A 25089-nucleotide genomic window follows, 5' to 3' on the forward strand; every position below is an offset into this window, starting at 1 on the left:
TGGATGGATGGATGGATGGATAGATGGAAGGAAGGAAGGAAGGAAGGAAGGAAGGAAGGAAGGAAGGAAGGAAGGAAGGAAGGAAGGAAAATCAGAGAAAGAGAAGACACATGAGAGCTAATCCCTACTATAAGGCTGACTGAGACACCAACCTAAATGGAATGATGTAGTCTTTAGGTTGACAGGACAATGCTATCTAATTGCACTACTCTCATTATGCTATGAAGTGTCAGCCTGAGCCCCACACACCACATATATGTAAAAGGGGGCCTGAAAGTGGTGTGGGGGAAGCTTGCTTACTGGTGTAAGTGATGTTGAACCCCCTGCCGGTTGTAGAGTGGTCAGACTGGAATTCCAAGCGGACTATGTGACCGCTGCTGGCCAGCTGTGAGGGCACCTCATGGCCCGAGAAGGTGCCCAGGACAGTGATATCAGAAATCCCATCATCTTTGATCGCAAGGAAATCAAACTGGGGTTCCACGTCAAAATCATTAAAGATGAGGTGAATTCTGCTTCCTGGTTCGGAGATGATCAACCAGACACAGTTCATGTTGTTGCCATATTCCTCCGGATAATTGGGTGAGAGAATAATTCCTGATGATGCGGTAAAGTTGAAGAAACATGAAACTGTGAAGACAAAAACACGTTTTCAAACAATTTTGCACACAAATAACCAGCCACATGAAACTAACTAATGGCGACCTACTCAGAAGGCAATCCACACCTGCAGAGTTAGGATCGTCCAACTGTTTTTGAATTGGTAATTCTGTACCATAACATCCCTTCTTTCCCTAAATTGTAAATAGAGTATTTCATGGTACACACCACAATCAGAGCCCGCACATAATCGAGTACAGGCTTGACTCAGAAATGATCCAAGCCGAGTTCACGGACACCTGGGGCAAATATCAGAATTTCTAGTTATAGGTTTCTGCCTTTGGAAGAGTAAACATTAATATGAAAAGATGTGTTTGTGTTACAGGAGCAATTTCCAGAAAATAATACTGGTTCTGTTTAGTCTTCTAGGATAATTTTTCCTTTATATTTTATGTTTGCCTTTAAAGTGCATTTTTTCAAATTATTAATTTTTTATTAGTTATAAGGTAACGATTAATAAAAAATAACTCAGAAAATCAGACCATGTGTTGGGTGGATAATATAAAAATCTCTCAGAACATTTATCTTTTAAGAGTGTGTACTTAAAATCAGTTTACATATATACATATATAGAGAGAGGACACCTGTTGGATTTATCTCTAGGGTGCGGCTTTGCTTTTTATTCCATATAATTCCATATTTGTCTTTCAGGTTTCATGTTACATTTGTTACAAAAATGCTACATTTAGTTACATGCTACATATAGTTACCAAAATATCTTGCTTTTAAATCACCATGAAGTACTTTGTTTCTATTTGTTAGAATCTTTTACTTAGAGGAAGTAGGCAGTTCTCTGAACCCTAGGCTGATGCTACCCACACTCACAAGTGGTGTTTGCATGCTAGCACATTATCAAAGTCCTCAAGTCCATTACTAGAGGACGTCTCAGACCAACCCGCTTCAGAAGCTCTGGAGGGAAGCAAGGCTTCTGTAAGCATGGTCTGTTCTTGCTAGCAGAGAGCTCTCAGCTACATTTTATACAGGAGATGGAACAATACCATGGATTAGTTTTACCTGAGTGAGCAAAGCAAGGAAGTTAGTGTTTGAGAACGCCCATTCTTTTTTGGTCAATGAAGCACTCTCCAGAGGTTCTGAATGTTGCCCCCTTTCTAGGTGCACCTGCCTCTTTCCTTCTTTCTCCCCAGACCTGGCAGTCATAGGATGGAACAGCCCCGTCTGGGCACAGTACTCACATACACAGCTGGGCTTGTTGCCAGACCACTGGTTGTTCTGTTGGCACGTGATCACCCGCTCTCCCACCAGCTCAAAGGCTGCTTGGCACTCGAACGTCAGCGTGTCCCCATGGAGGAAGCTACTGCCAGCCCGCTTCCCGTAGGCGGGGACACCAGGGTCCCCACATCCTCCCTTTTCAATTTCTGAAAATGGGAAAGAAAAATGAACCATGAAGAAAAAATACACAGTGAACATTTTTTTCTAACAATTTATAAAGTGAATGAGTGGTTACTTTTTGCTGGTTGAAACACAGCTTTTGTTAAAAGTTTCAAAAGGATGCTCTGTTCATCTAACATTTAGTTGCAAAAGCCTGAAAAAAAAGGTGTAATTTAAATTGAGAGAAAGGTACTTAATTTATTGTCTTTTAAGGGAGACGAATGGCTACGCAGATGTGTTGGCGACACGAATGTTATGATTAATAGATGTGTCTTCCTGGCCCACACACTTCCTACATGTTGTCCAGGATCACTGCCATTAAAATGTAAATACCAATTCTGTTTTAATCTATCTTTTTTTAAATATAAACAATATAAGTAAGATTGTTCATTCACTACTAAATATTTAAATCAATAAATCCATTTGAATATTCTTTCCCTTAATCTTAAAACTCATTTATGAAACAAAATGAATATATTAATGGTCTTCAGACAGAAAGAAACTATGCAGAACCAAGCCCCTTTGCATTAAAACATGTTGGATACAAAGGCAACAAAACCGTCCATATATTTCAACCTTTGCTCTGTCTTAAATGCTAACTACACAGAATGTATTAAATAAAATGTTTCTTATTTATTCATACAAAAAATATGTTTTGAGGGCCAACTATGTGTCAGGCACTGTTCTAGGTAACCAGTTACTGAACAAACAAGACAGAATTCTCCCACTCTTGGGGCTCACATTATATGGAGGGAAACAATAAAATTTTTTAAATGTATATGATTTCTGATCACCATAGGTGGTTTGAAGCAAAATGAAGTTCAAAGGATTACAGAATAATGGATGAGGGAGGAAACAAAGTATAAATCAGCCTCAAAGGAAGTCTGAAATCAGCCCTTCTCAGAGTTACCAGCCCAGTGTGGTTGGCTCTCATAGTTGGAAAGGAAGGGAGGGACCCCCCCACCCCGAGCAGCCCGTCAGGTTTTTGTGCAGAGTGGTGTGGGAAGAAGGCATGGCAGGGTTTTAGGATGAGACATGACATGATCTGAATATAAGTGTAAGAGATTGCTCTGCAGGACTGGTGAGTGGAGGAAGGGAGAAAAGTGAGTTTCAACAGATACAGGACGGTTTCCATGCACACATCAAAAATTCATCTACTGGTCCTCCTGCTGAAATTCTCCATGGGCTTACTCAATTATCTTGTAGTGACCAAGCACAAACTCAAATTCAGGTTTTATTAGCAATCTAACCACTTGTGAATCAAATTCACAATTTTGGGGATGTTTGTAGAATGGCTCAGGACTGAGTTTCTGGATGGTCTATGGTGTGAGGAACAGACACATGCCCAGAGACTGACCCAGGATGGCTTTTTTCACTTGAGAGGAGAAACTTTACTTGAGTGTTTAGCCATATCAATGAAATCAACCTGTAATATCATAATGGTATCAAGATTTTTGATAGATAGGGTATCAACACATCTGTTTTCTCAGGCAGAATTGCAAAAGAAACAAAAGCAGGGTTGGGTAACAGGTTCTGTGAGCTCCGCTAACCTGACGGCTATCAGATAAAGAAGGTGACCCTTATGCTAATGGTTACATAAGAACAAAAGTGTTCCTGCACCTGACACAGGCCAAAGAAACCTCCAGAGAACGCATCTCCCTAAGGATAGACCTTGGAGTTCAAGTTGCTGGCCTTGACTTGAACAGAGCTAAGAGTGGATTTACTTGAATTTAACACTTGGGATGCCTTGAATCAAGTTTTTTTTTTTCCCATTTATAAAAGGCAGTTCATATCAATGGTTTATAACAGAAAAGAGCTTGCATTTGGCGTAGTCTCCCAGTTGGGTAGGGGTCTGGGCACCCCACAGTCCTGGCAAAGACACAGTGCTGAGGTCAGGAATCAGGATGTCAGACTTGGTGTTGAGCCTCTCGGGCTTTGCCTGGCCACCATAAGCAATTTAGTCTTTCAAAGTCTCATTTATATATCCTCAGCGACCACTTCCTATCTCCAAGGACAGCTGAGGGACTTAAACAATGTAATTCACATAAAGTACCCAGTATACAGGGCTCGAAATATTAGCCATTACTATGATTGTTAGTAAACCTTAGACTTCTAGAAGTTTGTTCGGCCTCCGTGATACTGAAATTCATAATTTCTTCTTACAAGGAAATAAATTACAGCATGTGGGATAATACAATTTTCTACATTGAGTCTGAGAACTCCTGACTGCAGAGTGCTCAGACATAAAAACTGCTGTTGTTTGACACCCAGCGTGGATGTGGATGAAGATCTGCCCGCTCCTCATGCTGAGGGTCAAGAACATGCTGTGGTCACATATTTCCACCAAAGATGCTGATGTTCATGGGTCCAGATATCTGCAAGGGCTCTGTTGGCCTGGAACACAATGGGCTGTCTGACACATCCATTATTAGGTGCTCTGCAGAGACTAGTGACTAGCGATCAGGCAGCGTGGTCTGGTATCAGTAGGTGTGTGTGCAAGTAGGTCTCACCCTTCAGTCATAGAAGAAATAGGTACATGGTTCCTGATTAGATCTCCCATGTGAAACCTCATGTGGGGGGCTCCAGGGGGACGTTCTGCACTCCTGACCTCTACACACCGTGCCCACTCCTGTCCCCCCCAAGGAGCGTGACAAAATCCACAGATTTTGAAATTTCCCTTGGAGGGCACATTGCCTTCACTTGAGAACCTGCCTCTACTTCACGTATGTTTTGAACTAGGAGAACAAATGAAAGATGAAGAATCAGGTTGACATTGATACAGTAACTGCATCAAACCTCTTTCCATATGTAATGGAATGTAAGATGTCAAAGATGACTCAAAGATGACCCTGAGATTCTTTTTTGGAAATATATACTAGAGTTTGCTATCAATTGACAGATTGAAGCCCCTAGAGAAAAAACAAAAAAGTTGGTCAAAATATCTCTTTCAGATTAGCAATCTAGAAATGGGATTTGATAATTAGGGCCCAAAGAAAATACTCGGTTGTGATAATATCCTCACTGCCTCTCTGATCCTGTTCATTCAGCAGCGGGGAAGATTTACATATCAGTCTACTGCGGACTCCATAATGTTCCTGTTGATATGCCTTTCTTTTTCTTTGACAATGACCTTTAAAAGTACTTAATAATATTATTTTATTATCAATTTTTTATATTAATTTCCCTGAGTTTTATGAAGTGTTTATTTTTGAATGACATTTAAAAATTGATCTAGGGCACCTGGGTGGCTCAGTTGGTGGAGCGACTGCCTTCGGCTCAGGTCATGATCCTGGAGTCCTGGGATCGAGTCTCGCATCGGGCTCCCCCTGCTCAGCGAGGAGTCTGCTTCTCCTTCTCCCTCTGACTGTCCCCCTCTCATGCTCTCTATCACTATCTCTCTCAATAAATAAATAAAAATCTTTAAGGATTTTATTTATTTATTTGAGAGAGAGAGAATGAGAGATAGAGAGCACGAGAGGGAAGAGGGTCAGAGGGAGAAGCAGACTCCCTGCCAAGCAGGGAGCCCGATGTGGGACTCGATCCCGGGACTCCAGGATCATGACCTGAGCCGAAGGCAGTCGCTTAACCAACCGAGCCACCCAGGCGCCCTAAATAAATAAAAATCTTAAAAAAAAAGATTAAAAAAATTGATCTAAAATATTTAAAGTACTTTGACATCACATGTTCACCATTCATCTCTAATACATTTTATTTTTATTAGATATATTATGCCTGTAAATGTTTATATAATAAATGAGTAATTGGATTCACAATGTGCTCTTTTGATGTATCTGAGCCTTTTTGTTTTTGGTGACATATCAGTATTAGATGACATAGGAAGCAAACAGCAAGACTGACGAGGGAGCCTGGTGGCCTGTTTCAGGCATGCTCATGTGGTCTTTCTGGAGAGAATAAAATGTTTGCATAAACAGGATTATCACTCTGGGCTAGATACTGGAAAATAGAGGGGTGTAAACAGATTAGCATAGAAAGCTTAGAGGTAAATTTCTGAGAAAAGTCATGAGAAAGAGTAAGATGAACCATATGAACTTGTCAGTCAGTGGACAATTTTTGGTCTACAAAATGCAATTTCATTCAATTCAATGCAAGCCTCTTGAACCAAGAAACCACAGCTGCTCACCAACACTTACCTGAGGTATGGTGCATTGTTAATGAAGACCTGGCTGATTATTCCTCTTTCGGTAACATCTTTGCACCTGTCATGACCCCAGCACAGGGCAGTAGAAGCACAGATGAACGAACGCGTGTTTCGGTCATAACTAAGTTCCCTGGGGCTCCTTCGCATAACTAAGTATCTTGGCTTTGTGTCCCTTATCAAACTCTATCCATACAATTTTTTGACATATTGGGGCCTCACTATTTTTGGTTTTCACTTCTTTATCTTCTCCTCAACACTCTAGGGGATGTCCTGTCTTTTTCCACCAGCCCACAGGACTGCACCTGAAGGTAGATCCAACTGTCAGGTGGAGTATGTCATAAAGAGACCAAGCAGTGTGCAACAGCATGCATTTTCCAAATACTTTTCATGTCTTCAACTTAAATTTCTCCCACTCAAGCCAGAGGCTACTCAACAGTCCAGGATTTCTCATGCTACCAAGCTTTCTTCCATTTTGGTCTCCCCCATTGAAGACACCACCTCTTCTCCTGTCATGGCATCCCCCTTTGCTAAAGTGCTTTCCAATTCCCACAGCCCAGATTTTGCTCCCTGTTTTAGAATTGATAGGTAGCTTTTCTGTAGAGGTTTTAGATCTAATCCAATCAGGACTGACTTTAGTTGTGAACTTGTCTCTCTACCCCATCGCACTGTAAATTCTTCCAGAATGATGACTGATCCTTATCTTTCTTTGTATTTGCTAGTACTAAAAATAGTTCCTGAAACAAAGTGGATAGTGGTTATGTTCTTTAAATGAACTTCTGAGATGTCTGACCAGGCTTAGGTACAGAGTTTCTAGCTATAACACAGGCTGCTGATTTTTTTTTCCCTACGAAGAGTTACTAGCCTTTGACCAATTTTTTAGTCTGTGACTAATATTTTTGAGCACAGTACATTGACTGTTCTAGCTATAAGGTCAAAGAAAAAAAAAAAAAACAAATACCGAACAGACCAAGTCACTGATCTTGTGAAGTTTGTAGCTTAGGGCAGTCAGCCGAAAATAAACAGATAATACAAAATATATCAGACAGTGATAAATTCACTGAAGAAAGAGAAAGCAGTGTAAGAGGGAATGCAGAGTGGTAAGGGTTCTGTTTTAGGTGAAACATCCAGGGATGGTCTCTGAAATTCACATTTGAGCAGAGATATGAAGGGAGGACACATCCATGAGTATAAAAAAGCAGAATACTGCACGTACAGTGAGCAAAACTAAACCATGGGGCTGAGTGAGGAATCTGTTTGGCAGGGCTCACAAACAGCTAGGGACCAAGTGTGACCACAGTCTGGTAATAAAGGGGGAGACAAGCAAAACAGAAAAACAATGAGGGGGCCAAGGACCAGGCAATGCAAGACTTCTAGACCTTGACTAGGATATTATTCTTTCATGCACTACTTTCATGCACTTTCATGCACTATTTACCCCAAAGATACAAATGTAGGGATCCGAAGGGGTACGTGCACCCCAATGTTTATAGCAGCAATATCCACAATAGCCAAACTGTGGAAAGAGCCAAGATGTCCATTGACAGACAAATGGATAAAGAAGATGTGGTATATATACACAATGGAATATTATGCAACCATCAAAAGGAATAAGATCTTGCTATTTGCAACGACATGGATGGAACTGGAGGGTGTTATGCTGAGTGAAAGAAGTCAATCAGAGAAAGACATGTATCATATGACCTCGCTGATACGAGGAATTTTTAACCTCAGGAAACAAACTGAGGGTTGCTGGAGTGGTGGGGGGTGGGAGGGATGGGGTGGGTGGGTGATAGACATTGGGGAGGGTATGTGCTATGGTGAGCACTGTGAATTGTGCAAGACTGTTGAATCACAGATCCGTACTTCTGAAACAAATAATGCAATATATGTTAAGGAAAAAAAAAAAAGAAGAAGATAGCAGGAGGGGAAGAATGAAGGGGAGTAAGTTGGAGGGGGAGACGAACCATGAGAGACGATGGACTCTGAAAAACAAACCGAGGGTTCTAGAGGGGAGGGGGGTGTGGGATGGGTTAGCCTGGTGATGGGTATTAAAGAGGGCACGTTCTGCGTGGAGCACTGGGTGTAATGCACAAACAATGATTCATGGAACACTACATCAAAAACTAATGATGTAATGTATGGTGATTAACATAACAATAAAAACATTTTAAAAAAGGATATTATTCTTTCATTATGCTTTACGATAATCATGCTGTAAGAACTATAGAAACCACACGTGATGAGCAATTGTTTCTTAGTTTATTGTGAAATTGACAAGAACACCAATCCCAAATTATCATGAAGATTTTAACTTCTATCAACCTGTGTATATATGCTTGGTGGGCAACGTGTGTTACAGGAAAGGGAACTGCACAGAGAATCTAGGTTCAAGTCACAGATCTTTTATTTCATATTCATGGAAACTTGGATCTATTATTCGCTTTGATAATCTTTCAAAAATATTTGTGGACCACAAATTATGTGCTAAGGTACTAGGCCCAAGAATAATTAATTACCTTCAAGAGGTCTCTAGTCTAGTACTTTGAACAGACTATGGATGAACATCATAGTACTCTTGGTGAGACATCTGTCATTTTGAAGATATTCTGAAGTTAGTACTATGCATCAAATGTCTTTAAAATAAAAATAAGCAGCCAAAAGGAAACTACACTCTGAACTTTTACATATTTTGTGTCCATCCCTGAATGTTTATCTTGTGGGTCATGCAAAACAAAGGTTACATTGAAACCACGGCAGTGACGCTCACATTGCCGTTAGGCTGGGTCCAGAGCAACTCAGCCAAGAGTAGAACCCAGGGAAGCTGCCCGAACTCAGGGACAAGAGAGGAGCGGTCCAGACTCAGTGACTGCCACCCTCCCCTGGGCTCAGAGACAAGAGAGGTGGTCCAGACTCAGTGACTGCCACCCTCCCCCTGGGCCATAATGAGATGTTCCTCAGGACGCATTTTACTTTGCAATATTAATTTCCATCATCTTACCCAACACCCAGCATTACTGGCCCCCTGGTTTCAAAATGAAACAAGTCCAAAAGAAAGAAGAAGCCCTTCACCTTTAGCACTTCAGGCAAGGCTGCTCCTTACATCATTTAGTTATATATTATTGCCACAGAATGCAGAATCTGAGAATTTTCATGACACCTCTGTAGAACTATTTTTTTCCTGTTAAATAGGAAAGTTGACTTTCCTAGTTGAGCTTCGAGCTTAACACATTAACTATTGTATTTTAAAGGAATGAGGTGTTCTTAATTCTAGCAAAGTTCTAAATAGACCCCTCTTTTGCCTTGGCCTCTGCATTCTGATTCCCTAAAATCAGTGGTTCCCAGACTTGCTTACACATCAGCATCACATAGGGAGCTCCAACCCCTCCCAGTCACAAGTTCTAGTGTTTTCCAGTGGGGCTTTATCTACACTGCGAAGGCCCTGCCTAGGGAAGAAGGAGGAGTGGCTTCTAAGCAGGACGGGAGGCATTCCCTAGTCAGGAAAGAAGGAGGAGAAGCTGCAGTTTTCAAGAGGATGCAGCACCTCCCGGGGAACATTTCAGAAGACAGCAGGGGGGCAAATAGCGAGCAGCCAGAATCTCAGCCTCCTCCCTCAAGCTGGACGCCTTTTCCTACCTAGCACACGTCAGCACCAGAATGCAGATACAAAAAGTCCCCCCCGCAAAAGAATGACCAATTTAGACTAACCTCTGGTAATACATATTTCATAAATAAGCACATCACATGCATGCTATCAAAGGGGAAACTGGAGTTCTTTCCCAATAATGGTCCTTAAGTTGGACTAAAGCAAAGATTTATGCATAAAGAGAAACACCAAAGTGGCATTATTATATTTGTCTATTTAAAAATAATCCCATGGAAATGATCCAATTGTGCAATGAATCTACCCATAAATTATACCCACACACAAAAACAGCTAGGTCATCTTGCAAGCTACAATAGTCTCTTTTTCACAGGTCAGAGTAAAGGTGTCACTGAGTATTGTGAATTTTGTTTTATTAGGATTGCCTTTGGCTGCTAGGAATAAAAAGTTTCAATGAACTCTGGCTGAAATTAATGAGTATTTTCTTTTCCTCATGTACCCAGAGGTTGGAAGTGCAGAGAGGCAGAAGGATTGCATCGGCAACAGAGTGTCTGGGCTTGCTGGCTGACATCTGGAGGGTTCTGTCTCTTGGGGCAAAGTGGCTGCTGAGTCTCAAGGCAGGAGGAAGTGGAGAGGCAAGGTTTCCCCCAAGGGCAGCAAGCTGGGTTTTTTCTTTTAAAAACAAAACAAAACAAAACCCAAAAAACCCAAGACCAAATCAAAACCAAGGTCATATCTAATGATTTCTGTTCATCCTTCTTTGTGTCTGACAGGTCACCTGGCCATTCCTACCTCTGAAAGATCCAGGAAATGTCATAGCAGACTCCACCATGAAGAAAAACAAAGGAAAATGGTTTCATTTCTTTTAATAAATGGTATTTGCATGGACAATCCACAATATCTGCCACAAAATGTTGGCAAAATTAAAAATTGAAATTAGTTCCTACCAAAAATATCATCTCAATGGGGAAAAAAAATCACCTCTCAAAAACATCAAACCATTTTTAGTATGTTTGGCACTTTTCACCAGGACAGTGTTTAAAAATTTTGTTACCCTGTGTTAAGTTTTCAGGAAAAAAGAAATAGAAATAAGTTTTTAAAAATTATTTTGGGAATACGTGGGGAGTTAAAAAATTAAGGCAAATAAAAGTAAATGTGAGTGAGTATGACTAAAATGATTTTCATGTAGGTAGAAAAATGACAAATTGGGTAAAAGAAAAATAAGAGAATGCATCAGGATATAATGAATCAAAACTATTTTGGTCCTTTCTTATTCTTTCTTCATTCTGCCATAAAAATCAAGGAGATCCAAGGCTTTTGTTGGAGTAGGTGGCAATTTACAGGTACACTTTAACTGGCTAACTTCCAACTGATTTGTAATTTCATGGGCTTGAAAGCACATTTGGATAGCTGATCATAAAGAAGAGAAAGAGGTGCATATCAAAGGGGGGGAAATGGCAATTTTAATTTTAGAAACTAGGGAATAGGTTTAATAAATTACTTGTCCTGTTACCAACTTTTTTCCTAAGGAGATTAGCCGTACCAACATGAAAGGCACCATTTTTCATAGGATTCCACATGCTTAGAGTTAGCAGCCCTAGAATATAAACTCACTAATTCTTCCAAGTGTGTTTCCTAGCCAGTTTTTCTCAGAGATAGGAAGCCACACTTGTTAGAGATAAATGCCCTATATCTGCTTTATTAAGATAGATATGGGATGTTAACCTCCTCCACTAAATATTGCTGAATATTATTTACTATGCAATACCAAAGATAAACATCCTATGTTTATTACATCTATTAAAATAAATAACTTATGCCTAGCCCACAAAAATTATTTTGTGATTGAAATGGGCATTTAGCAATGAATAAACATTTTCGAGGCCAATTTTTTTTTTCAACTTTGCTCTACAATTAGGCACAACATTTGGGCACTTGATTATCCAATTATCTGTGCATTACAGCAAACCCAAAATTGCTTCTGGAGAAGAATGTTGGCACGGCCCACGGGTATTTCATTAGGTCACCTCTTCAGTGTTGGCGTATCATCTACCCAGGCATGTGTTCTTGTTAGACATTTCATCTTATAAGATAATGTCATTTTATGCAAGCATATGGCTCTGTCCTGAGTTGGCAACACAAGATATCTACATACCAAGTAATTATCTGGGAACACAGTACTGAATTAACTGTTAACCAGTAATTTTTCAGAGTTGTTATGGAATGAATTATGAGCCCCCCACACCCAGTCCCCATAATTCAAGTTGAACCTCTGACCCTCGATATGACTGTATTTGGAGGTGGGGTCTGTAAGGAAGTAATTAAGTTGAAATTAGGTCATAACGGTAGGGCTTTTGTTCAATAGGACTATTGTCCTTGTAAGAAGAGGATGAGACAGTAGGGGCCAGGCACACACAGAGAGAAAGCCATGGGAAGACACAGGGAGAAGACTGCTATCTGCAAGCCAAGGAGAGAGGTCCCACAAGAAATCAAACCTGCCAGCACTTTGATCTTGGACTTGCAGCCTCCAGAACTCTCAGGGAATAAATTACGGCAGTCCAGGCAAACTAATATAAGGATATGAAAGAGACAATATTCATAGATTTGTGATGCCCATGATGTCAGTTGACTGTAGAATACGTGAGTCTTTCATTCGGTCAGGATCGATTTGCTTTTATGTTCTCTGGCAAAGTTTTTCCAACTGACTTTGGCTTCGGAATTATGCCACCAGCAGATACTGAGAATTGTCAAAAGGAAGAAGCTATGGCTCCTTCCCATTCATAAATATTTCCTAAAAATACTCCTGACAATATTGTTTACATTTTAGTGAAAAGTTATTTTTATGAAGTCCAAAAGGAAAATTATTCTCTGATTTTAGTAGTATACAATCCTCAGGACACCGGTTTGTGTTTATTCTGTCAACTTTCTGACTATGTGAGGACAAGAATGGAAGGATAGAAGCCTGGGGATCTTCTTGGGTTGGGGATTGTTGGAGTTGGAGGAGGAGTAGTGAGCACACCAGGAGACAACAACGGAGCTTCTGGAAACTTCCGGTGATGACAAGGTCTTCTTCAGGATCAGGGAGTGAGTAGCCAACGTGCTCATTGTCAGGCAAGCTGTTGCAGCTAATGCTCTCTGCTGCTCTGTGCAGGACCCAAACTTGTTCCTTCACTTCCCCAGCTTTTAAGACAGGGAAGATTTCCTGGACCAGCAATCTGGCACAGGAGAACCCGGGAAGAGGTGCTGGTGATTACGCTGGGTGAAAAGAGCCTCTGTTTTGGTCTGTTGTCTACAAATCGCCAACATTCAGCCTGAGAGTCAAGGACCGTTAGTCTTGGGAAAGCTGAGGGGGACAGTTCACACTGTTACTGCTCAACATGGTCAAGTCCATCCTGAGCAGCAGAGATGTGTTCTGTCTGCCCATGAAGCCTGCTGGAGTGGGGGGTGGGGAGGTTCACCGCATCAAAAGACCCTCTGCCGCACTTGCTGATCATGGTAGCATCACAAAGCATCTTGCTGATGAGGATGACACTCGTGAATGTTTTCTCTCTCTGAATTTTCTGGGTCCTGCCCTGTCTTCTCTGGATGGTAGTCATCAGTGTGCCCCTGGGTGTGCCATCTCCTTTGGAGAGAGATGCAGAGACCCACCACCCTCTTGGGGCTCTTTGCTGCCTGGTCTCCCCATCCCCTGAATGTTCCCACTGTCAGGGTACCCTGTCGTTCCAGCAACTTCTGATACCCAGTCCATCGAAGGTGGGTACTCCAACCTTTCCTTCACATCTCTTCAGCTAATTGTTTAGTCAGGGTCATAGAGGAGCAATGAGCAGAGAAATACTAATTTCTGTCAGTAATTAGAATCGTGCCCTCTTCTTTTCATGCATTGTGAAGAATTCACTTTGGAGTGTAAGAAATTCCCGTAAAACTTGCATTACTTTAATTTTGTTATTGTTGTTATTAAGAACAGCATGTGCTGAAAACACTTATAATAAGGCATTCCAAACACTCAATTTATTTACTACAACTATTTCTCATGCAATGGGCGTTTCCTTCCACACGCTTCCAGATTAATTTATGGAAGAACAGGTTGTTTATTTTTTGAGTATCTGCAAGATTTCGGAAGAACAGGTTGTTTATTTTTTGAGTATCTGCAAGATTTCCTTAGTTTTGAGATAAAGGGAAATTTGCAACCACATTTAAATACATGATCTTCACTGGTGAAGATAATTTTTATCTCAGTTGTAGCAGAAGCCAGCTTTAAAACCCTGAGTACATTATTTAATCTTCATGAGAAACAAAGGTGATACGATTGGGTAATTGTTAATGTCCCTTCTGGTTTTATATTTTTGTGACATTCTGAAGTCTTAGATTTAGAATGTAGCAAAAAATATGAACCATAGGTCTTGGCTTTCCCATGATTAATAAATTTTACAAAAACATTGTTTTAGGACCATCTCAAGGAATGTACACAGTTCCTTGATAGATAATATCAGCCAAGCTCCAAAGACCCCACACAAAGACGTGTCTGTGGTGTTCGCTGCCCTCCCGTGCATTCCAAGGATCATCACCCACGATTGTCTGTGCCCCGACATCACTGCTGCCCCTTGAAGGATTGCTTCCTACCTGGCTCTTCATTCCACTTTCCATGCTGCAGCCAAAATAATGTTTCTAAACCTCAGACCAGGTGGTGGCCCTAACTCACTTGAAATGACTCTGGCGATTTCCATTCTTAATCCAAATTCTTTTGTTTATGTAGGAAGCCTGGCATGATCTGGACATTACTAACACCTCTGGGTCATCTTTCTTCATGTCTTTCCTTGCAATCCACCATCCAGGCTACAAGTTCTTTCAGTAACGGATGGTACCTCTTCTTCACAGTCCTCCTGACTCACTGCAAACATCGTGTCCACCCTGCCTCTCGTGTCTCGCTGATAGTCTACTTTCAATTGCACTTGTGCCGGGATAGCCTGCATCTCTCTATTCTCCACTGTACCACTTGTCACTGTGCATTTTATTTATCTTTTGTGCTTTACTGTAAGCTCTGAGAGGGTCTACCGTATTGACTGGTAAACCTCCAGTAGCTATCCAAATGACCAATGCACAGTAGATGCCCTTCAGAATTATTTTATTTATTTAATTTTATTTTTTTTAATTTTAAAGATTTTATTTTTAAGTAATCTCTACACCCAATGTGAGGCTCAAACTTACAACCCCAGGATCAAGAGTCGCCTGCTGCACTGACTGAGCCAGCCAGGTGACCCTCTTCAAAATTATTTTCAGTGAGTGCCATAGAAGCTGATATCTACACATGGTTTTATAATCTATACTTGCCACTCACCGCATTTCAAATGTACTTCCTCACTCATGAAACTTTTTCCAACTCCTAACTGACCTAGGATCCAGGATGGGGTGGGTGGGTTTATATAAAGTACATACTCTATTATGTGAAAAGACAAAATAATTTTTTTTTAAAGATTTTATTTATTTATTTGAGAGAGAGAGAAAATGAGATAGAGAGCATGAGAGGGAAGAGGGTCAGAGGGAGAAGCAGACTCCCTGCCGAGCAGGGAGCCCGATGTGGGACTCGATCCCGGGACTCCAGGATCATGACCTGAGCCGAAGGCAGTCGCTTAACCAACTGAGCCACCCAGGCGCCCAAGACAAAATAATTTTGTAATAAAAACAATAATGAGGTATTTCATGAATAAGTAAAATTTGTGTTTATAAAAAGAGTTTTAATATCCCCTGGGGCCTTTATGAAATGTAATCACTTTTAGCCCTTGTCCTAGATTGAGAGGAAATGAAAAAATACACAAGTAACAGATGGAAAATAAAAATACTGTTTTCTTTACTTATAAATGTATCTATTTTATTTGGAAATGTATCCCTATGTTTTTGTGATAATCTCTTAGTTAAAATAATATACTGCCAAATAAGAATTTGGGTTTAATATAATACTTAATTCTTGACAGTAAAAATGACTGTCCACCAGCACCAAGGGCTTTTTATACTTACGAACTCCTTTGAAAAATAAGTGCTCTTCAGATGTACTTTAGACAATCAGCACACTGAAATATTTATACATAAAACTAACATAAGATAAAATACAAACGGGGCAAGAGCAAGAAATCAACTCTGAAGGTCTAACCACACAGAGGGGTACTATGACAGGTTTCTAAACATCCACATAAGAACATATTTGTTGTACGCCTGAACTTCAAAAAGCACTGAAAAGAAGGTAGGATAGAGGCAAAGTATAATTATCCTTTCAGAAACATAGCATGTTTGCATGGTTTGTTTCATATAATCCCCCATGGGTTGTCACAGTGGATATATTGGAATATGCCCAGAGAAACTGCTCATTTCTTCAAAATCTGTGGTCCCTCTTTTCTGATGATGCCATTGCCATTGTTCATGGCAGGCTTGGGCCAGGCAGGGTTGTGCAGGACACAGCTAGTAATGCAGAATACGTATTACTGACTGTTCTTTTATTTCTGTGAACTGTATCCACAAGTAGATGAGAAAACCATCAATAGCTTTCGCAGGTACTTTCTCTTCTCTTCCAAAAGCACGTAGGGAAGTTCTTTTTATAAATGTGCTAAATGAATACAGCTAAATCCTAAAATTATGTTCACCCATAGGTATACATCCAGACAGCAATTTCTTAAAATTTCAGTAGATAATTTGTGGATTATATAAGCTAATATCCTTGCCTTTTAGTGAGCATGATTTATCAGGAGTAACCTTTTACAACATACCATGTCCTGATCCCATTGGTGTGCATTATCTCCCTAATCTACTTGTGACAAGGTCATACAATTTCTGCTTGACATGGGAAATGCACTAGGTTGCTGAAGTCTCAGTCACTATAGGAGTATTTATTTGGATTTTTAAAATTATTACTCCATTGATTAGGAGTGATATGATCAAGATGGTGGCATAGGTCATTCCTGATCTCAGTCCCTTTCATGAGAAGCCCCACCAGCAACTATCCATAGATAAGACACCATTGGGAACATCCCTGAACACAAAGCTGAGGTTGTAGCACCTTTTGGACCACCCCCAGACCGAGAAGAACTGCAATTTTTTTTGTGAAAATAGAAAAAACAATCCTAAAACATGTATATAACCACAAAAGATTCCAAATAGCCAAAGCAATCTTGAGAAAGAACAATGTTGGAGGCATCACATTTCCTGATTTCAAACTATACTACAAAGCTACAGTGTTCCAGGCAGTGTGGCACTGTCATAGAAACAGACATAGAGACCCGTGGACCAGAATACAGGGAGCCCAAAAGTCAAGCCACTTATCTATGGCCATCTAATATTTTACAAGGGAGCCAAGAACACTCAGTGAGGAGAGGACAGTCTCTTCAGCACATGGTGCTGTGAAACTGGGTACTTATATGCACAGGAGTGAAACTGGACTCCTCTCTTGCACCATGCACAAAAATTAACTCAAGATGGATGAAAGTCTTTTTTTCCCCAAAAAATTCATTTAAGTATTTTATTTTTTTTTAATTGAGAGAGAGAGAGAGAGCACAGGAGTAGGGACAGAGGGAGAGGGAGAGGCAGACTCCCTGCAAAGCAGGGAGTCCGACATGGGGCTCGATCCCAGGACCCGGGTTCATGACCTGAGCCAAAGGCAGATGCTTCACCGACTGAGCCACCCAGACACCACAAGATGGATGAAAGTCTTAAACATAAAACCAGAAACCATGAAATGCTTAGAAGAAAACATAGGGAAGAAATCTCCTTGACATTGGTCTTGGCAATGCCTTTTTGGATATGACACCAAAAGTATAAGCAGCAAAAGCGAAAATCAAGTGGGACTACTTTGGTCCAGCAAAAGAAATGATCAACAATATGAAAATGTAACCTATGAAAAGAGGGCGAGTATTTAAAAATCGTGTATCTGGTAAGAGGTTAATACACAAAATATATAAGGACTGATACAGCTTAATAGCAAAATCGTAATAATAAAATAAAAAATAAGTAAATAATCCGATTGAAAAATGGCCAAATCACCTGAATGGACTTTTTTTCCAAAGAAGACATACAGATGGCGAACAGGTACATCAAAAGGTGCTCGACATCACTCATTATCAGGAAAATGCAAATCAGAACCCTGATGAGACATCACCTTACCCTGTCAGAATGGGTAGCATAAGAAAGACAAGAAACAACAGATGTTCGTGAGGGTGTGGAGAAAGGGGAACCCTCTTGCATGTTGGTGGGAATGCAAACTGGTGCAGACACTCTGGAAGCAGTATGGGGGTTCCTCAAAAAGTTAAAAATGGGACTACCCTATAATCCAGAAGTCCCACTTCTGGGTATTTATCTGAAGGAAATCAAATCACTGTCTTGAAGAGGTATTTGTACCCCCACGTTCACTGCAGCACTTTTTACAATAGCTGAAGCAGGGAGACATCGTGATCATTTGTTCATGAATGAATGATTTAAAACATATACATACACAGTGGGCTATTATTCAGTGATGAAAAAGAAAGAACTGCTATTTGTCATAACATGGATGAAACTTGAGGGCATTATGCTAAGTGAAATAAGTCAAACAGAGACAGAGACTATATAATTTCACTTACAAGTGGAATCTAATAAAATGGACGTTATAGAAACAGCAAACTGGTGGTTGCCAGGGGTGAGGGGGTTAGGAGAAGGACTGAAGGTGGTCAAAGGATACAAACTTCTACTTATAAGGTGAGTAAGTCCTGGGAATGTAATATACGACATGGTGACTACTTAATAACACTTACTGTGCCCTGGTAAGTCACTCAGAAAGCAGTGGATCTTAATATTTCTCATCACACACATAGACGATAACTGTCTGAGTGAGAGACTAGTGTGATTTTGGTAATCACTTCTCAACATACACTCGTATCAAATCATATGGTGCACCTTAAACTTACACAGTATTATATGCCAATTTTATCTCAATAAAGCTGGAAAATATCATAAAATTTATACATTTTATGTGGTTTCCACAGATGAAAATCTCCTTTAAATTCCCTATGGTTTCTCACAGGATTGCAATTCATTAATTTCTTCAGAAACCACTTTGCTCCAGCTATTCAGGTAACCTTTCCTTAAAAGTGTTAGAAACATTTGGATTTTATTTATTTTTTTAAAGATTTTATTTCTTTATTTGCTAGAGAGAGAGAGAGAGAGTAAGCGTACAAGCAGGGGGAGTGGGAGAGGGAGAAGCAGGCTCCCAACCGAGCAAGGAGCCCGATGTGGGACTCAATCCCAGGACCCTGGGACCATGACCTGAGCCAAAGACAGATGCCTAACCAACTCAGCCACCCAGGCATCCCAAAACATTTGGATTTTAGAAAACTAAAGCTTTTTTCTCTGATAACATCAGACCAACCTATTTACAGACTGAATAAAGTTGCTTATGCTTTTACTCTTGTGGTAAAAGCAAGTCCCCTTAGCTTGTGTGTCTACACTTTTCTCATCTGCTACTCGACTGTCACCTGTATCCTGAATTTAGGGTTAAAAAAAAAAAGGACTAGAGTAGGTAAGAGGTCATCTGTGGCTTCCAGATCACTACTGCTTTGGGGGGGGGGGTGCTAGTAACCAGATGAGAATGTGCCCAAGATCAGCCAATGCTTCCATCCTCTGGAGAGGGCAGGGGTAATGAAAGTGACGGTGTCTCGTATAATGTCCACGTTGCACCTGCTCTTCCATTCTCATATTTCCCTGAGCTTTGACTCAGAAATACCTAAAATAAGTGACTTCCTTTCATCACCCTTAGAAAACAAGATTGCCACCAACGACTGGTAATCCACCCATGCTGCCCCCTGCAGGTAACATCTGAGCATTTCCACATGGCAGACACAGCTATGCCCCCGGCATCACAGAACGCTGTATGGACAGAGAACAGTCAGGTGCTTGGAAGGAACTGGAAACTCCCATGGCCATTTCCTTTCTAACACAAAGAGTAACACGACCCCGGAAAGTAGCAGATTGCTATTACAGTAGCCTGTGCTTGTTAAAATTATGTGTAATCATGCTTAATTATGGTGTTCAGGGGAAATTCTGTTGTTTGGGTAAAATACTGTATTTGCTTTTCACACCAATGTGCTTTGTTTGACTGAAATAAAAATGAGATGCTTTTAAAGGTGTTGTCAACAGCTAAGATGCATTGGGAATGAAGTTGCTTGGCTTTTCTTTCCCCTCTGTGGCCGCTACTGTGAAATTCTGGATCCGAGAAATCCAGGAGGCATGGACCGCAGAAACGAGCTTCAGCTCTTCTCTCTAGTCTCACAGAGACTATGGGATTATTCGTATCCAAACTCAAGTTTAGCTCTGGGCAAATGATTTCTAAGTGCTGTTGGAGCTGAGAACTCTGTTTGTGCTACTGCCCAGGATTAATCTGAAAATGCCCATCTCATCCAAAACACTGATCAGCTCCAACAGGAAGCCACCCTGACTTGGCGGAAATCCTCGATCTCCCTGCTGATTAGTAACCTGATTTGGGATTTAAAAGGACTGATTCTAAGCTGAAGATGTTGACCCAACACTGCTCCGTGTCTCTGTGTAGAGGGAGGCGTGGCCTGGCGTGGTCTCCAGCATGAGCCTGCTCCCCATGAGCCTGATGCTCTGTGTCAGAGCACGAGCAGTGTGCATCACTGTCCTTGTCTTCGACAGAAAATGTCCAAATCGGTGATCAGGTGCATAGGATTGCACACACACACATGTCAAAGTACGTTAGGAAACTGGAAGGAAACACCAGACCCTTCCAAGTGCATAGTCTCATCTTTCCCATTATTACAGAATGCTTTCAGTATGCATTCAGTATGCGTGAGAAACAATGAAAAGAGCCACAAGGAAAGAGAAGCACCGCAGAGCAAATGAAAGGTGTGTACAATGGCATCTCATTTTCCAGAATGGATTACTCAAAATTCAGTTATAAAAAAATAATTTTAGTATGATCTTATTTTCATTTATGTTACACTTAAGATGCACAAATAGTTAATGTTTTTTGTTTTTGTTTTTTTTCCAGGGAGGTGTTGCAGTTTTTGAATTGGAAGACCATCTGCAGCCCTCGAATAATGAACCTTACGTAGTTGGTCTAGGTCATAGGTCGTAGGTCTGGGCTTCGTAAAAACACAAGCTGGGCTGTCCCATAATCCCTCACCTCAGCAGGAACCTCACCCTCATGCCCAGAGTGAAGTGATTCAGCATGGGTATGTGCACACCTTCACATAGTGGGCCTGTTAGGTTTACAATATACTGATCGGATGCTCCTAGTTTATTTTCAAATTCCTGCTCACTGTAAACGTTAAAGATAAATCCACCACATTGTAATTTCTACAATGACTACAGGAAAACGAAGGAAGAAGTTCTTGCTTACCAGATGACCTGAGTCATGAAAAAGGAATAAAATACTTGTACCATTCTAGAATTTCTACTTTCAAGTAATAAAAACAGACACATTGTTTATGTGTTTAAATAAATATATGCATATATATATTCACACACAAACACACACATATATATTTGATTTTGACAAAAAATATATATGTTTGAGTGTGAATGTTGGGAGGATGGTATTGAAGTAACACTTGGAAACACAAATAACTGAGAAATCTCTTTTCTAGGCAATCCCTTTAAAACAACCATGACCCATGTAGTCAATAGGAGGAAAAACAGAAATTAACTAGAAGAAAAGTGGAGAAATGATTCAAATTTGTTTATTCACCTGCAAGTTTCTAAGAAATAGCACATTTTCTTTTTTAAATACCAAAGAGCTAACAGCTCCATTAAAAAAAAAATTCTAAATGTTTCACAGCTTTACACACCAAAATTAAAACAAATTGATAAACGCTTCCTGTGACTGAGAATAATCACTGATATTCTGTTTCTTTCTGTCAGTCATCTAATAATCAGGTTTTATATTACATTTAAAAAGCTAATACTACATATTTATAGTCTTCTTTTGTGCTGTACGTTATAAAAAAGGCACTAAACGTGTGGAGTTTGATTGTAGTGGTGGTCATTTTATTATAATAACTGAAAACAATAAAACTGCATTCGACCGGTTCTATGCTCATTTTCAGGGTGGAAAAATGAAAATTATATTTTAAAGTTTTTATAGAATTTTAGGCAACTTTTTTTTTCATTACACTGATAATGTAAGATATTTGAAAGCTAACTTGAGAAGAAAATGCATCATCGTAAAAAGTGCGAGGGCTGGTCTGGACCCCGGATCCAGTGACCGACCAGGAACTCTCCAGGGGCAAGAGAGTGGTGGATGTCGGGAAGGGCTCTCCTGAGCCCACATCTCCTGAGGAAGCCATATGTACGGTGTGCAGGGGTAAAGCTGTTTTCAGAAGCTACGTAGAATTAATAGATAAAATCCCCAGTTACTAGAAAGTAGAATAAAACAACACCTTGTCCTCTATCCCACCAAACACCCCTCTATCATTCCACTTACACAAGATAATGAATGGAGGATAATAATGGTTTTGTATACTCCATTAGATATCAGTGCATTCAGAGGAAATATTTTGCTCTATTGATCATGCCCTAAATCCCCAAGATCAGTGGTCCCAAATTTCTAAATTATAGATTCTAAAGTTTCATAGACTGGTTTCTGTCATCTGTATCCAGTTGACTCTTCCTGTGAATATCTGATCAATTAAACACCTGCTGGCCACTCTGGTGTTCATCAATGTTTATTTTCTCTGAAGTTCAGTTTCATTTATCTTAGGTGTCAGTCCCTCCCGCCCTCGAGGAGATTGTGACTTCTGCAGAGCTGGGCCCGTGCTGTAGCTGTGCGGCGTTCTCTGTTACGTACCCTAATTCTGGGGATCCAGCAAATGTTCAATAAATAATCCTGGGTTTGTTGATGGAGCAGAAACCAATGATCTAAATGGGCTAAATATGAAGGAGAACCAAGAGTTTTGGGTGTGGAGAAACTTCTACAGAAATTGTTTTTCCATTTGGTTTTCAGAAAATGCTCACTGATAAAAATCTATTCAAAAGTATCATGTGTACTTCTGTAATTCTTACAACTGAGCAGGTACGAACGTACCTTAGGTTTAATGCTATACCATCAAAGAAAGTCAGTTGGAAAAAAAAAAATCAGAAGACACAAGAAATAATCGTAAATTTTGTAAAAGAACAATGACAAGGATCAAGACTTGCCATTTAGGAATCTAGCTGGAAAATAATGAAACTATGTTTACTCCATTTCTTTGATTCTCCTGTTTCTATATATTCTCACCTATGCTATTTGTAGAGTACTATGAAAAAAAATAGAAGAAATTACTATCTGGTCATTCATTATCATGCGTTCCAGTCCAGCAGTTGTTTGTTTGTTTGTTTTTACAGTCAGCTTACTTGAGGAATAAATTATGTAAATAAAATTCACCACATATAAATGAGCAGTTTGTTGAGTTTTTATTTAATCTGATGAATTTGATGGAAGTATATAGGTGTATACCCACTGATGGAATCACGCCATAGAACCTTCCTGCCCCTCCAAGAGCTTCCTTGTGTTCTGTTCTAGCCAGCACCCTCGTTTGCCTGGTTCTTGGCAATTTCTCTCATCACGGTTTTCCCTATTAGAGAATTTCATAGAAATGGAATCATACAGTACCTACATTTTTTTAAAGATATTATTTATTTATTAGAGAGAGAGAGAGCATGGGTGGAGGAGGTCAGAGGGAGAAGCAGACTCCCCGCCAAGCAGGGAGCCCGATGTGGGACTCGATCCCGGGACTCCAGGATCATGACCTGAGACGAAGGCAGACGCTTAAACAACTGAGCCACCCAGGCGCCCTAGTACCTACATTTTTGGGTCTGGTTTCTTTTGTTTAGTATAATGATCTTGGGATTCACCCAGGTAGTCTCCTATAACAGTACCTATTACTTTTTTACAGCTTAATAGTAAACTGCTGTCTGGATATACCACCATTTGTTTGATTACCAGTTGATGGACATTTGAGTTGTTTTTAGTTTGTGTTCTTTTCATTTATGATGAATACAGTATTAGGAACATGCAAGCACAAGATGTTGTCTGGACATGTGTTTTCATTTCTCTTGGGAGATCTTTTAGGAGTGAAATTGCTAAGCCGTGTAAGATGCACCTGCCCTGCCCACACGTGTTTCTCCTCGCCACTGGGATAATGGATTTCATCTCCACTAGTCCCAGGACACCAAACTTTTTGTTTAAACGGATTAACTCAGGCATGCATAGAAACAAACACCTAAGTTACTTAACTATTTTTGGATAGGTACCAAATAAGGAAAACTATTTCACACTACCGATTCTACTTGGTGAAAAAGTAGACTCTTTAATGGTCTTTTAGAGCAAATATTTTACAATTCATCTCTTTTTAACATAGTTTGTTTTATGGACTCATTCTTAGACTACCAATAGGGACACACACTTATCAGTATAGGAAGCTAATTTGCATGTGAGGGCAAAGTGTAAATACATCACAATTTAAATAAAGTTTACTGCATTTGTTTGATAAAGCCAGATATCACCAAGTGTAGTCTATTTATGAAAAATGCACTTTGCTGTGATTACAAATTTGGGAAATGATTGAATAGCTGACTACATTGCCCTATTACTGCATTCTCTGAGAATCTATCAGGCAAAACCTATCACAAAGTTACACATCTAATTTGTGTAATAATTCACATTCGTATATGAATACATGTTGCTTAATGACTGAATACAGGTTGGGAAAAATAAATTTAAAAGATACTTTAGTTGTCCTTGTTGTAGTTCATATAATGATACCTATAAAGCAATCAAGATGACCCCTAAAATATCACCTGAATATCGTAATTTGGATGCACAATTTTCTTATTCACTGATTAAAAAGAAAAATTATGTGCGTTCTTGTGCTATAAAATGGCATCTTTGCCATTCCTATCAGGATGGAATGGTTCAGATTACTCAGAAATAGAAAATATATATATACATATTATAAAATGTCACCTGCCATTCAGATAACAGGAGCATAAAAGAAGGCGCAGGTTGCTGTGAACTCGGGCAGAGTTGTGCTGCACTGTGGAGTGACAGGGGTAGGAACTGCCTGGTGGTAAGTATCTCTGGCGGTAATTACGGTGCATGTCGAAAATGCCCTGTCACAGCGGTGGGGAGCCCAGAGAGCTTCCGTTTTTCTGCTGTTGCCCTGTGCCTTCTGCCCTCCATAGACACATGAATGGAACTCTGGCTGGGGTCAGGTGTTCTCTTCCTGCCCAAAGGACAGCACATTTAACCACAGTAAGAGCAGAGCACATC

The 25089-nt window shown here is 40.2% G+C and overlaps 1 protein-coding gene across 2 annotated transcripts in view; it reads right to left on the reverse strand.

The window, feature by feature from the left end:
* CSMD1 (CUB and Sushi multiple domains 1) overlaps positions 1–25089 on the reverse strand; it is a 2052675-nt gene that overhangs the window by 400826 nt on the left and 1626760 nt on the right. For both annotated transcript variants that reach the window (XM_073902260.1, XM_073902259.1), the window contains 2 exons: positions 1851–2033; positions 301–627 (listed from right to left, as the gene is read on the reverse strand). In XM_073902260.1, coding sequence (XP_073758361.1) covers positions 301–627; positions 1851–2033 — 510 coding nt within the window. The remainder of the gene's footprint in view (positions 1–300; positions 628–1850; positions 2034–25089) is intronic.

This window comes from Callorhinus ursinus, unplaced genomic scaffold (assembly GCF_003265705.2).
Source record: "Callorhinus ursinus isolate GAN/ISIS: 27379988/994484 unplaced genomic scaffold, GSC_fseal_2.0 scaffold17, whole genome shotgun sequence".
Classification (NCBI taxonomy): domain Eukaryota; kingdom Metazoa; phylum Chordata; class Mammalia; order Carnivora; family Otariidae; genus Callorhinus; species Callorhinus ursinus.